The 14394-nt window shown below is 53.6% G+C and overlaps 1 protein-coding gene across 4 annotated transcripts in view; it reads left to right on the top strand.

The window, feature by feature from the left end:
* The window catches only part of SLC39A11 (solute carrier family 39 member 11), a 293523-nt gene extending 279686 nt beyond the window's left edge, over positions 1-13837 (top strand). For 3 of the 4 annotated variants that reach the window (XM_055575022.1, XM_055575020.1, XM_055575021.1), the window contains 3 exons: positions 6785-6883; positions 9481-9639; positions 12203-13837. In XM_055575022.1, coding sequence (XP_055430997.1) covers positions 6785-6883; positions 9481-9639; positions 12203-12281 — 337 coding nt within the window. In that variant the 3' untranslated portion in view covers positions 12282-13837. Of the gene's footprint in view, positions 1-6784; positions 6884-9480; positions 9640-11339; positions 11415-12202 lie in introns of all 4 variants that reach the window. The other variant, XM_055575023.1, reaches the window with a different exon arrangement.
* Positions 13838-14394: the final 557 nt, after the last annotated feature.

Raw genomic sequence — 14394 nt, 5'->3', positions numbered from 1 at the left:
AAAGAATCGACCTGCCAAGCAAGAGATGTGGGTTCAATCCCTGGGTCAGGAAGATCCCCTGGAGAAGGAAATGGCAACCCACTCAAGTATCCTTGCCTGGAAAATGCCATGGACAGAGGAGCCTGGTGGGATACAGTCCATGTGGGTCACAGAAGAGTCAGACACGATTTGGCAACTAAGGAGCAACAGCAAGGCAGCCTCACGCTGGTCCTGTGCATACGCTTGACTTACTTGCTGGGAGACTTGGCTGGCCAAGGTCCCCGAGGCATCTCTCGGGGAGTAGAGCTCACCTAGCCAGCTATAGGCTCCTCTGTCTTATGACAAGGAGAGGTGTGCAGAGGTGGCCTGAACCGCCCGCTGACACTACCCTGCCTTGTGGCTTGACTTCCTGGGGCTCCTCCCAGCCCTCTTCAGGGAGGGCGGCCGGCTTGAAGGGAACCGATGGGTCATCTCATCGCTCCAGCCCGTGGCAGTAAGCCTCCCAGAAGAGAAAGAAGGGGTGGGGGAAGATCCCTTGCGTGCTAAGCCAGCTCCACCAAGTAGGTAGGGCCGGGCAGCCCTGCGGGGAGCACCCAGCCCCTTCCCACCTGCAGGCTCATCAAACACCTCAACAAGCAGCCCGAGTGGGAGGCCGGTGATGTCACCGCCGAGCCTGAACAATCAGGCCTTTCACAGCAGGATGATAACAATCACCACCGTGTGTAAGGGCCTGCCACACAAGAACACACACGCTCATCACTCCTGGGAGGATCTGAAAGCCGAGGTGCAGCAGGGCTTGTCAGGAATACGCCGGTCTCCTTTCATAATCAGCCGGCCAGAGAACATAGCCTGAAGAGCCGGTCTGCGGGCTGCAAGGAGGCTCACTTGCCAGTTTTCAGAGAAACCCGTGACTCTCTCCACCATTTCCCCAGGAGGCCTCGCCTGCAACCCCAGAAATAACCTCTTCGTTGTTCAGTCGCTAAGTCGTGTCTGACTCTTTGTGACCCCATGGACTGCAGCCCACGAAGCACCTCCCTCCGTGGGATTCTCTGGGCAAGAATACTGGAGCAGATTGCCATTTCCTTCTCCAGGGGATCTTCCCCACCCAGAGATCGAACCCATGTCTCCTGCACTGGCAGGTGGATTCTTTACCACCGATCCACCAGGGAAGCCAAAGTAACCCCTACACTGAGCATAGTCTATGCTGGGGTTCAAGCAGGGATATCCCACTGCACAACTCCAGGGGGCGCTATTCACTGAGAACACAGCATGCCCCCAGAATCCTGCAGCGCTGCGGTTCTGAAGTTACTGCCTCTGGAAGAAGGAATCAGGGCCCCGGTGGTTCTCAGGTGTTGCTTTTACCTTGAATCCCAGGGATCTGTCTTGCTGCAGCTAACGTTCCTAGAAGAGTCCACGCCACTGAGCCTGGCAAATCTCAAACAAGATGCACGTGGTCGGGCGGTTTTCTTGTTCAGTCTGGCAGTTTCAGGCATTCAGGTGTTTGTGGAGAAAGCAGTTTCACCTAAGCTTGCTCACCCTGGTCCGTGGTTCTCAACAGGGGATGTTTTGCAGCATCTGCAGATGTTCCTGGTTGTCCCAACTGAAGGGAGGCTGTTGACATCTGACGAGTAGAGACTAGGGATGCCACTGGATGTCCTGCAGTGCCCCAGATGGGCACTCACAGCAAGGAACTGGTCCCCAGTGTCCAGAGCCGCAGGTCGAGGAGAAGCCTGCTGTAGGGGGGATGTACTAGCCCCCCTACCTGGAGGTCTCTGATCACAGCAAGGAACTGGTCCCCAGTGTCCAGAGCGGCAGGTCGATGAGAATCCAGCCATAGATGGAACGTTCTGATCCCCCTACCTGGAGATCTCTGGTTAGCACCACCCCCATCAGGCCTTCGCTCCCTGACTGCCGGAGCGAGTCAGAGCCTTAGCTCACTGGTCCAGGAGGCAGAGGCAGCACCTCCTCCTCTGCTGGGGCCTGGAGCCCAGATAACTGTCTCTCTCCAGGATGCTCTGACGGGTCTGCGTGAGGCCCAAAGACGCGAGGCATGTGGAGCAGTGGTTGCGGGTCCCCTCTGTCACTTCCCAGCTGGGTCACCCTGGGGACATGTCACCTGACCCCCTTGTGCATCAGTTTCCCCATCTGTGAAATGGGGTGATGATCGTAGAAAACACTTAGGAGGTAGTTGCGAGTACGGAGCGTGTCGCTACACGCAAAATGCTTCCAACCATGCCCGACATTTAGTAACACGCCATAAATGGGCAGGGATGATTATCGTTGGTTTTATTCTAGCCAGAGGACCTTAGTCTCCCTCCAACAGGCGTGGTAACAACAGACAAGCTGGTTTCAGCCGCAGGTTGTTGCAATGGGGTCTGTGCTGCCGCCAACACTTGCCGAGAGCTTTCCCCAAGCTCAAGGCCAGAAGCTTTTGTTTTTTTGGCCACATGGCAAGCAGGATTTTAGTTCCCTGACCAGGGATCAAACTGGCGCCCTCTGCAGTGGAAGCACGCAGAGTCTTAACCAAAGGACTACCAGGGAACATTCTTAAGTGAAAGGTTTGAGTGGAGACGGCTAAGGCATGAATTTTAAGGGAACCCTCTCATTCAGCACAGGGGTCAGCCTCCAGAGATGGGTGGAGACCCTGGGATGGAACCTCAGGCTTGGCCCTTGGGGAGACCACTGGGGCAGAGCTGAGGCATTTGTCCTGAAAAGCCAGCAAGCTTAGTTGTACAGGGAGGAATCTTAGATGATGATGCCAAGGAGAGATGGGCCTTGACTCCAGAGCGTTTTCTGCTCTTCTTTGTGCCCTGTGGCTTTAAATTGGGGTGGGGACACCCCACTCCAGTACTCGCCTGGAAAATCCCACGGACAGAGGAGCCTGGTAGGCTGCAGTCCATGGGGTCGCTAAGAGTCGGACACGACTGAGCAACTTCACTTTCACTTTTCACTTTCATGCATTGGAGAAGGAAATGGCAACCTACTCCAGTGTTCTTGTCTGGAGAATCCCAGGGACGGGGGAGCCTGGTGGGCTGCAGTCCATGGGGTCGCTAAGAGTCGGACACGACTGAACGACTTCACTTTCACTTTTCACTTTCATGCATTGGAGAAGGAAATGGCAACCCACTCCAGTGTTCTTGGCCTGGAGAATCCCAGGGACGGGGGAGCCTGGGGCTGCCGTCTATGGGGTCGCACACAGTGTCGGACACGACTGAAGCGACACAGCAGCAGCAGCAGCAGAGACGGTAGGCCTGGACTGCCCCACCCTAAAATCTCACACCATTGCTTACACTGTCCATTCTTCCTGATGGAAAAGCACCTCCCATCTCTCTGTAGCTACTGAAAGGCTCCTCATCCTTCAAAGTCCACCTTGAATGTCACCTTCTCCAGGAAGGAGTCCGAGAAGCCCTTTCTCAGCCAGAATCATTTCTCTCTGTGGGCTTTCTGCTTCTCTCATGGCCTTTGGTTAGCTGCTGTCCTGGAGTCATTTGTAAATGGGTCTCTTCATCCTCCATTAGATTGTAAACTCCTGGAAGATGTGGGGCCCTTCCTGACATCTCCCTGATCGGTTTGTGTGTGAGCTCTCATGCGTGGCTGGAGTCCAGTGCTGGATTCTGGAGTCACTCCTGAAAAGCGGATCCCCACTGGCTGCCAACCGCTATCTCCAGCCTTGGCTCTGACCCGGAGGTCACAGAATCTGGAAGGGTGAGGAGCGCGAGCTGGAGAAGGAATTTGTGCAAGGTCAGAAAGATCACCGGGCTGTGGACACTTTCACGGTGTCCGGTGCCTGCCGCTCTTCAGTCAGCTCTGAGGGGGGAGCCCCGACTCCCTGAGCCCCGGCTTCCCGGCTCTCCTTCGCACCTGGACACACGGTGGCCACGATACTCTGCCACTTTTATTTTTGCCTGTGTTGGGTCTTCACCACTGTGCCGCCTTTTCTCTAGTGGTGGTGCAAGGTCTTATCGCGCTGGCTTCTCTTGTTGCTTCTCTGGGCTTCCCTGGTGGCTCAGATGGTAAAGAATCCGCTTGCAATGCAGGAGACACAGGTTTGATCCCTGGGTCAGGAAGATCCCCTGGAGGAGGAAATGGCAACCTGCTCCAGCATTCTTGCATGGAGAATCCCATGGACAGAGGAGCCTGGCGGGCTACGGTCCAGGGACTGCAAAGAGTTGAACACAACTGAGCGACTAACACCCTCTTGTTGCAGAGCACAGTTTCTAGGGTGCACGGGCTCAGTAGTTGTGGCACACGGGCTTAGCTGTCCCATAGCACGTGGGATGTTCCCTGAGGGGAGATCGGACCAGTGTCCCTGGCATTGGCGGGCGGGCTCTTCACCAATGAGCCCCAGGGAAGCGCCCCCCCCCATCATTTTTGTCGATGTATCCTCTGTCCTCAGTGGCCCTCCCCTGTGATGCTCCTGCTGTTTCCCAGGATCCCCTCTGGCACCCACCCCAATCTGCAAGCCGTCGGACGCAGTTGCAAGTGCCCCCTGGTGTCCTCGGCTCCCAGCAGGGCAGGGGCTCCTGAGATGGAGGTGGGTGTGGCCACTGTCTTTGCCGTCAGCCTCCCTTTTGATGACTTCTTAGGCCAGTGGCTCTCAACACTGTTGGCACATTCCTCAAGTCTATAGTCCCAGCGCCTGACCCCATCATTTTTCAAAATCCCCCCCTGGAGCAGGGGCAGTTAATTCCTGAACTGATGCAAGTGGAGAAGCAGAAGAGAGAGTGTGGAGGGAACTGAGCCTTTCCACTGGGTCACCCCCACAGATGCCCAGGACACAGCATCCACGGGAACCTGACGCCCCAGCATGTGTGTGCAGAGGGCGGCCAGGTTAAGAAGGGATAGATACAAAGGTGGGGAAGGCAGAGCTGCTGTGGTCCAGCCCTTGTTGTGGCTGAAGGAGCCCAGCTGCACTCAGGAACGATTCCACGGTGCTAGCATGATCCCAAGGGTGCGGTACCTGGTTGGGCTGGCAGCCCCATGCCAGAGACAGGGCAGGGCCCCAGGAACACGGCTGGCCAGGCGTAGAAGAATGGGGTTTCTGTGCTGCTTATCAGGATGGTGGCTCCCAGGCAGGGTGTAGAGGAGGAGGTTCCACAGCCTGCCCACCTGACTGCTGGCTGAAGTCAGTCCCAAGTAATGGGGAGGACTTTGAACAGATGGAGCCCCACGTCTGACTCACTGGTGACATGGGGTGGCCACTCCCTCCCTGGCTAGGTCTGGGGTGAGTCCTGTGCCTGCCTGTGGACGAGGGGGACAGGTGATTGCCTGGGACCGTGAGCCAGCCACAGAGTGCCCTCCGACAAGGGGTGTAAGACCTGGACAGGCACCTTGACCTTCCTTATTGAAAAAAACCTTGTTGTACGCATGTGCGTGCTCAGTCGCTCAGTCGTGCCCAATCCCATAAACTGTAGTCTGCCAGGCTCCTCTGTCCATGGAATTTTCCAGGCAAGGAAGCTGGAGGGGGTTGCCATTTCCTTCTCTGGGAGATCTTCCCAACCCAGGGACCTAACCCGCGTCTCCTGTGTCTCCTGCATCAGCCGGTAGATTCTTCACCGCTGCACCACCTGGGTGGCTGAGTGGGCAAGGACACGGTGCAGCCGGCTGCTGGTTGAAGGCACTCCCTGGCCGCTGTCCAGAGCTGATGGCCAGACCCCCATTGGCAGCAAGGCAGACAGACGTGAGCCAACTGACCAAAGCCAAGGGATGGTGGAGTTTCCCTTTTTCATTCAGTCCATCCACGACTCCCTCGGGCCACGTTCCAGCACTGCTTGCCAAGTGGCACCCACATCTCAAATCCTGCAGACCTTCAGTGATCAGATGAGCCCTGGTGGAAGGGCTGCCCTGCGGACCTGTCCAGCCGGGGTAGTCTCGTCTGGGGAGATACCCTAAGACTGCCTTCCCGTTGCATTCAGCCTGACCTGGTTTCCCTCCGGTTGTGCCGTTCCATCCTCTGCAGTGGACGTTCAGCTCCGCTGCACCGGTTTGCTGCCTGCGGAATGAGGGCTCGTGGTGTATGTGGGTGCCTGGGGGTTTCCCCGAGGATCACGGAGTACCTTTGTCCTGTCTCTTTCTGTTTCTCCCTCCCTTCCACTCCAATGCCTGGTCTGGGTGCAAAGCAGTCTCTCCGGGCTTGGCTGCGACCAAACGACCAATTCACAGAGCCCAGGCAGGAGGGCAGAGGGTCGTGGTGAACTCCCCAGAGCCCCCAGAAGTGCACTGTTAGCGGCAGACTGGTGAGCAGAGGCTGCGGGGAAGCCCAGCCCAGCCCCTGATCTGTGTCCCCGTCACAGTCTGCATCCGAACCTCCTCGTCCCGTTTCTGAAGTGGCTTCTCAACAAAAATGTGACTTGTCCATCTTCAGGCCGTAAAGGAAGGGACCACCCCCATAGAGGCACAGAATCAGGTCACTGGGTACGACAGCCCGGCATGGTGGATGTCGTTAAAACGTGACCCCTTCCGTGTTCCATATGAGGGTCTGAGGTGTGGAAGTGAGGTGGTTTGTGCAGAGTTGTGTGGGTAAGTGGCGAACCTGGGTTCTCCTGACAGCCAGCCAGCGTGCCCCAAGCTGCACTGTAATGTCCATCAACACGGAGCATCTCCAGGGACCCGGGACGGTGTGAAGGGGGAGGATCCTCGTCCCCCTCCTCGTCACACTCTAACCTTTCCCCGTCCTTCACCCATCACAGGGATTCACCCGCAGCTCTGACGCCACAGGAGGGCGTTGCTTAGAGGCCAGGGGCCCCGTCCGCCTGGGTGCTCCGCTCTGGACGTCCTCCCTTCACGCGCCTCCTTGGTCTTTCAGGAATTTAGCCCTTGGAATTGGGATCCAGAACTTCCCGGAGGGCCTCGCCGTCAGCCTGCCCTTGCGAGGGGCTGGATTCTCCACCTGGAGAGCCTTCTGGTAAGTGCTGCAGATGCCGGCGTCAGGGGCCAGGGCCGGGTCTGTGGTGGAGTTCAGGGCAGTCCTCCGGCCGGCTTCTCTCTTCAAGAGCAAGCTCTTCCGGCTCTTAACCTTTTCTGGGCCGGAAGTGAACCTGAAGTTTCCAGAAACACTGGCCATCTGGTTAGATCCTGCACCCCCAAGGCTCATCCCTTGACCTTCAGCCCCTACTACCGCTGAATAGGAGTTTCCTATTTTCAAAAGCCCTCCAGGGATAGCCACGCCCACTCAGGGTGGGGTTTTCTCCCCCCCGGTGGGAAGACCCGAGGCAGCTCTGCAGTCCTCTGGCCCTATCACAAGCCCTGGGTAGGCTCACTCACCCCAGTCTGTCCCCAGGGGCCATCACACCAGCGCCCATCAGGACGCTCGTCAAGGTGAGGACCAGGGTTCTCTCAGCAACATCTAGGCAGGTGAAGCCTGTGGTGCTCACACTTAATGTTTTCATAATCCCAAAGGGCTTTCTGGGGCTTCCCAGGTGGCTCAGTGGGAAAGAACCCGTCTGCCAATGCAGGAGACGCAGGTACCATCCCTGCGTCGGGAAGATCTGCCGGAGGAGGAAATGGCAACCCACTCCAGTATTCTTGCCTGGAGAATCCCATGGACAGAGGAGCCTGGTGGGCCACAGTCCATGGGGTCACAAAGAGACACAACTAAGTGCCTGAACAAAGGGCTTTCCAGTCTGTTTCCAACTTTTACCTTTCCAGTGACCTGGAAGGTGCGTCCCCAGGCTTCAGAGGAGGGGCCGGGGGCCCAGAGTGTCAGATAATCAGCTCGTCACGCGGTGGTGCCCAGGCTGCCGTTTCTTCTGCCTCTCAGCTCACAGGGCCCCAAGCCTCAGGACGCCTCTTGGTTAAAGCAGTCGCCACTCTAGAATGTTTGCTGAGAGCTTTACAGGACTGCTAACAACAGTTAAAAAGCAGCTTCCATTTTATAGGGTCTTATGATTTACAAGTTCTTGCGTATACGTCAACCACTTTATTTCCGTCGTTATCATCTCTTCCTCTGTCGTGGGAGACGACGGAACAGAGCTTTTGAGAGAAGGCCAGCATGACGACCCCAGAGATTTTTTTGTAACGTCAGCTCCCTGCACCTGAGAACCGTGACTGTCATCTCATACAGAAGGTCCAGGACTGCGGAGGGGCGGGAAGAGGGCCCCTGCGGTCAGTGGCCAGACCCCGAGATGAAAGTTTCTGTTTAACTGGACACACTCAAGAGCTGCAGAGGGTGCTCCGAGCATGCAAGCACGGAGCAGGAAGCAGCGGCTCCTTTGAGAATGCGGCGGTGCAGACTGTGTCTCCCCCATGCCCTCCATCTGTTTCTGGTCAGGGCAAGCGGGGACTGGGTGCTGGGAATTCACAGTCCTAGCCTGTCCTCGGTGGGAGGGCAGGAGGAGAGGCTGTCACTCACCCCCATTTTACAGATGAAGGGACTGAGGCTCGGAGCCAGATGCCCATTGAAGGAACAGTGGGAAAGATGTCCCAGCACCTTGCGTGTTGGTGTTCAGCCCATACAGGTGTCTCTTGCTGGTGGGGCTCAGCCATGGGGCTCAGGTACAGGCTTATCTCCAGGCACTGAATTCTCAGGGCTCGTGGGGGCTGCTGTTTTAATAGAGCTCATGGGATTCCAGCCTCCAGACACCCTCAGATAAAGGGTGTTTTCCAAAGGAAAAATCTCACCTTAATCCAAGGAGGGGGTGTTGTGGGGAGAGGCCCCCACTGTATACCCGGCCAGGTAGGTCCACCTTGTGGGCAGGGGTCGGCGGGTGTGGCTCCTTCAGAAGGGGTGCCATTGTGGCCGGAACCCCCACACACACCAAGCACAACCCAAGTCCTTGCGAGTGTCTGCCCCACCCCTCCTCGTCAGTCTTCTAGCCTTCAAAGGACAGAGTAGCCCTTGGCTGGTGAATGGCTGGCGGTATAACAGCAGTGTGTCCATACAATGGGATATTATGCAATCATCAAAGGGATGAAGTCCACTTGTTACAACGGGGATGCGCCTTGAAATAAGCCAGTAAAAAGGATCACCTATTGTCTGACTCCATTTATAGGAAACATCCAGAGGGGGGAAATCCCTAGAGACAAAAAGTAGATTAGGGGTGGTCAGGGGCTGAGGGTAGGGAGGCACAGGGAGTGGCTGCCAGTGGGTATGAGGTTTGTTTTGGGGGTAATGAAAACCGTCTGGAATTGGATTGTGGGGAAATAGTTGCCTATCCTCGTGAATACACTGAAAACCACTGAACTGCACACATTCAGTGGGTGCCCCATTCCTAGGAGAATTCTATCTGAATAAGGCTGTTATTTTAAGAAGACAATGTGGGAAACTTAAAACTCTAAAATAAACCTGGGAGGGGGTGCCTACACACTGTGTAATAATAGGGAGTTGGGAAAACAGACAGAGGTGGTGTTAATAAAAACAACACACAAAGAGGTGATTTTGCCCAGCGATGCAGAATCTGACGTGGAGGACAATGCATACCTTTTGGAGAGCAGAGGCAGCCCGCGGAGCACGCGGGGTGTCCACCCGAGCCTCCCCGAGGGGACGCGTCTGTTCTCTCCTAGGTACGGGCAGCTCAGCGGCATGGTGGAGCCTCTGGCCGGGGTCTTCGGCGCCTTCGCGGTGGTGCTGGCCGAGCCCATCCTGCCCTACGCGCTGGCCTTTGCGGCTGGCGCCATGGTCTACGTGATTATGGATGACATCATCCCCGAGGCCCAGATCAGGTGAGAGCCGCCCCGCCCCAACCCGGCCAGGTCTCCCTCCCAGCCGCGCCGCGCCCCCCCACCCCCCGCATCTGCGCTGCCTTTTTTGGCCCCTCTTTCCTACACCTCCACCTCTTCAGGCCCCTTCCCAAGGTCATCTCCACCCTCTCGACTGGGTTCTTTGAAACCGAAAGAGGAGTAACAGGCAGGTGGGTGGAGAGTCCGACGACCTGATATCAAGCCCCACCCTCCACCCCCAATACACAGAATACTGTTTTGTATATTCTTTCTCTCTCTCTTTCTCTGTCTCTCTCTGTCTTTCTCTCTCTCTAGATTTTACTGGGGCTGGAAGGAGGGAGAGGTGAGCTCTACAATGTTAACCACAGCTGCACCTCCAGGTCTTCATTGTCCAGCTATAGGCCAGGTGTTGGGGGGGCAGTAGGGGGATCCCTGCCTTTATTTCCTTTCGGTTTTCCTAGCAGAATGATTTTAAGGCTGGTGTACTAGGTCAGGTGTGTCTTCAGAAAGTCACTGCCACTTTTTGCTATTCGGGCATGGATTCCAGAGCCGTCAAGGTCACCTTGTGGAAGTTACTTCTCCGGACCTCCATTTTCTCACCGGGAAAATGGGGATGATAACAGGACTGACCTCATCTGTTGATCCTCAGGGTTTACATGATTTAGTTTACCTGACATGTAGTGTTTGTCCCTTAGTCGTGTCCAGCTGTTTGCAACCACATGGACTGTATAGCCTGCCAGGCTCCTCTGTCCATGAAATTCTCTAGGCAAGAATAATGGAGTGGGTTGCTATGCCCTTCTCCAGGGAATCTTCCCAACCCAGTGATCAAGCTCAGGTCTCCTGCTTTGCAAGCAGGTTCTTTACCATCTGAACCACCATGGTCAGATCAGATCAGTCGCTCAGTCGTGTCCGACTCTTTGCGACCCCATGAATCGCAGCACGCCAGGCCTCCCTGTCCATCACCAACTCCCAGAGTTCACTGAGACTCACGTCCATCGAGTCAGTGATGCCATCCAGCCATCTCATCCTCTGTCGTCCCCTTCTCCTCCTGCCCCCAATCCGTCCCAGCATCAGAGTCTTTTCCAATGAGTCAACTTTTCGCATGAGGTGGCCAAAGTACTGGAGTTTCAGCTTTAGCATCATTCCTTCCAAAGAAATCCCAGGGCTGATCTCCTTCAGAATGGACTGGTTGGATCTCCTTGCAGTCCAAGGGACTCTCAAGAGTCTTCTCCAACACCACAGTTCAAAAGCATTGATTCTTTGGCGCTCAGCCTTCTTCACAGTCCAACGCTCACATCCATACATGACTACAGGAAAAACCATAGCCTTGACTAGACGAACCTTTGTTGGCAAAGTCATGTCTCTGCTTTTGAATATGCTATCTAGGTTGGTCATAACTTTCCTTCCAAGGAGCAAGCGTCTTTTAATTTCATGGCTGTAGTCACCATCTGTAGTGATTTTGGAGCCCAGAAAAATAAAGTCTGACACTGTTTCCACTGTTTCCCCATCTATTTCCCATGAAGTGGTGGGACCAGATGCCATGATCTTCGTTTTCTGAATGTTGAGCTTTAAGCAAACTTTTTCACTGTCCACTTTCACTTTCATCAAGAGGCTTTTGAGTTCCTCTTCACTTTCTGCCATAAGGGTGGTGTCATCTGCATATCTGAGGTTATTGATATTTCTCCCGGCAATCTTGATTCCAGCTTGTGTTTCTTCCAGTCCAGCGTTTCTCATGATGTACTCTGCATAGAAGTTAAATAAGCAGGGTGACCAGCATGGTAAGCCCTAATAAAAGTTACTTGTGACTATTGGGGGCTCCCCAGGCGGCACTAGTGGTAAAGAACCTGCCTGCCCATTCAGGAGACTAAAAGACACAGGTTCCATCCTTGGGTGTGAAAGAGCCCCTGGAGGAGGGCATGGCATCCCGCTCCAGTGTTCTTGCCTGGAGAATTCCATGGACAGAGGAGCCTGGCGGGCTTCAGTCCATGGTATCGCAAAGAGTCAGACACAACTGAAGCAACTTAGCATGCACGCTTGTCAATATTGCTATTTTTTTATTGAAGTATAGTTACTTTACAATGTTGTATTGGTTTCAAGTGTACAGCAAAGTGATTCATTTATACATATTTAGATATTCTTTTTTGGATTTTTCTTTTTTAAAGTTTTTTTAAACCAAATTTATTTTACTTACTTTGATTTGGGGCTATACCCTGTACTGTGTGGGATCTTAGTTCCCCAACCAAGGACTGAACCTGCACACCCTGCTTTGGATGACAGCATCTTAGCCACTGGACCTCTGGGGAAGCCCCTCAGATTCTCTCCATTGTAGGTTGTTACAAGATGTTGAATATAGTTCCCTATGCTCTGCAGTAGGTCCTTGCTGTTTATCTGTTGTATATATAGTAGTGTGTATCTGTTAATCCCAAGTCAATATTATCATTGTTACTATTATTATGAATAGGAGTAGTGCGTTTCTCTCGGAACTGGACACTGGAGGATGCTGTGAGCTTGGACGTTGTTCCTCGGGGCATCCAGGGCTCACTCTCTGCCTTTCCTTCCCTCCTAGTGGTAACGGGAAACTGGCGTCCTGGGCCTCCATCCTGGGCTTCGTGGTGATGATGTCATTGGACGTTGGTCTGGGCTAGTGCTGAGACGCTCCGGACCCAGGAAAGGCAGCGCGAGGAGACAGCCACCGTTGGCTTCGGCAGGACCAGCCTCTTTCTTCACATGCAAACGTTTTCCTTCCTCTCCTTTTTCATCTCATTACCTTGATTGACTCTGATTAAAATATGACACTTTTTAGATTTCTTTTGAGGGAGATAGTGATTTTATTTGGAATTTCAAGCAGGCCCAGAACTACAGATTTGTGCTTGGCCACTATGTAGAATCTTTCTTCAGTGGGATGACCAAGGACACGCAGATCAGGGAAATCTTTTGTACCTTCAGTCGCCCTCCCTAGACTCAACGGAAGTTCCTCAAGGTCACCTCCAGAAGCAAGAGAGAAGTCTCCCAAGCATCTGACTCAGAAAGGCCAGGAGACAGCTCTTATCCGTCCTTCCTGCTCTTTTATCGCTGATCCTCTGTCCATCAAGACTGGAACAGGAGCATCATAGACAAAGCAACCCAGGGAGGAATTTACCTTCCTCTTCCTCCCCCACGGGGGATGCTGCACGGAAGGAGGCACAGATGAAAGGAAGAAAATCAGCTGGTCTTTTCTTTTTCTCTTTTTCTGAAGGCAGAGATTGGCACTGTCAAAGGTAAGGGAATCAGGACAACTGTGGATGCGCAGTGAGCCCTGTGAACCGAAGACAGAGAGGCGCTTTGATTAGAGACCTCAGCTCTCTCTAGATTCCAAGAGCAACTCATTCTGCCATGGTCTCCAAGTCCCCCAGACGTGTTTTTATAAACTTACAGCCTTCATTTTTCTAAGAGCCTTGGGGATACCAGAAAACTGCTAGAACTCAACCTCTTCATTTACTTATGGAGGGAGTCACTGAAGCTCACCTAAGTGAATACAAGACTAGGAATCTGCACTGGGTCTTCCTCCTTTGACTATTTGGTAACTTGTAACCTCACCCAGACCTCCTAAGCTGTTTTACTGGATTTTGGTCAGAAAACTCAGGATGAGACAGGAAGAAGGGTAGAATAACAAGAGGTATTTTTTTACATTTCCCCTTTAAAGTAAATTTTAGCCAAGTCATCATTCTAAAATGACCCCTAAAGAATGAGATTTGAATGAGACTTGAAGCCAGTCTGCTCCCTAATCTATACACACAGCTTCTCCTGCAGGGGTGGCGTATCTTGTCTACTTCAAACGTAGCCGAGGCCTGCTGTTCTCGCTGGTCAAAGGCACACGGGACCTTGAGTGGGTTCTGCTGATGAGGCAGGCAACCCAAGAGCCAGGTGTTAAGGCGTTGTGTGATCAAGGCCCACCCCAGGTTGACATGTCTCATCGCTTCCAAGGGTGGATACACTGTTCTGGGAATGCCCTGTGCTGCATCTATGTACCTTCTTCCAGAGCACTGATGATCAACATTAAAGACACGTTCAGAAGTTTGATTGGTGGAGATTCATTGGTTTGGTGGTTGGCATATGGGTGTTTTTATGTCTTTGTAACAGAGTTCTACATAATGCAGACTTCTTTCTGATGGACAAGACCTCATAACTGTGATTAATACCAATAAAGGGGATATTGTTGTGGATGACCTGTGCTGTGTCCAGTCCTTCTCAAAGCTGCCTCTTTCTGGTGGATGATATGAGAGCTGACTAGAGTTAGTCCTAGCCTCTGCCCTACCCATCACCAGGAGCAGCAAAGGAAAGAGCTCAGATGGGAAGGGCTAGCTAGATTCATGGTTGCAGACAACAGCATCCAACTCCAGTTTACTTGGGCAAAGAATTTAATGGAAGGTTATCAGGGAGCTCATAGGGTCTGTGAAGAATCAAACTTGAAAATGGGCTAGATCCAAGAAAACTAGAGGTCTCGGGAGTGGGTTGCCATTTCCTTCTCCAGGGGATCTTCCCAACCCAGGGATCAAACCCGTCTCCTGCCTTGGCAGGCTGATTGTGCCACCTGGGAGGCCCCAGAGCTCTGGGAGTGTGACCCAGTCACATCTTAGAAACAGCTTGACTTGGATGCTGTGGTCCCTTGATCCTGGACCATTACTCAGATGCCGCTACTTGATGCCCCCAGCATCTCCATGGGGAAGAACTCTAGACTGATCCCAGTTGCTTGTGCCCTGGCCTCACATTCAAACTTCT

Source organism: Bubalus kerabau, chromosome 4, assembly GCF_029407905.1.
Source record: "Bubalus kerabau isolate K-KA32 ecotype Philippines breed swamp buffalo chromosome 4, PCC_UOA_SB_1v2, whole genome shotgun sequence".
In the NCBI taxonomy this organism is placed as follows: Eukaryota; Metazoa; Chordata; class Mammalia; order Artiodactyla; family Bovidae; genus Bubalus; species Bubalus kerabau.
The sequence above is the reverse complement of the archived record's forward strand: the minus strand, read 5'-3'. Positions and strand labels throughout refer to the sequence as shown.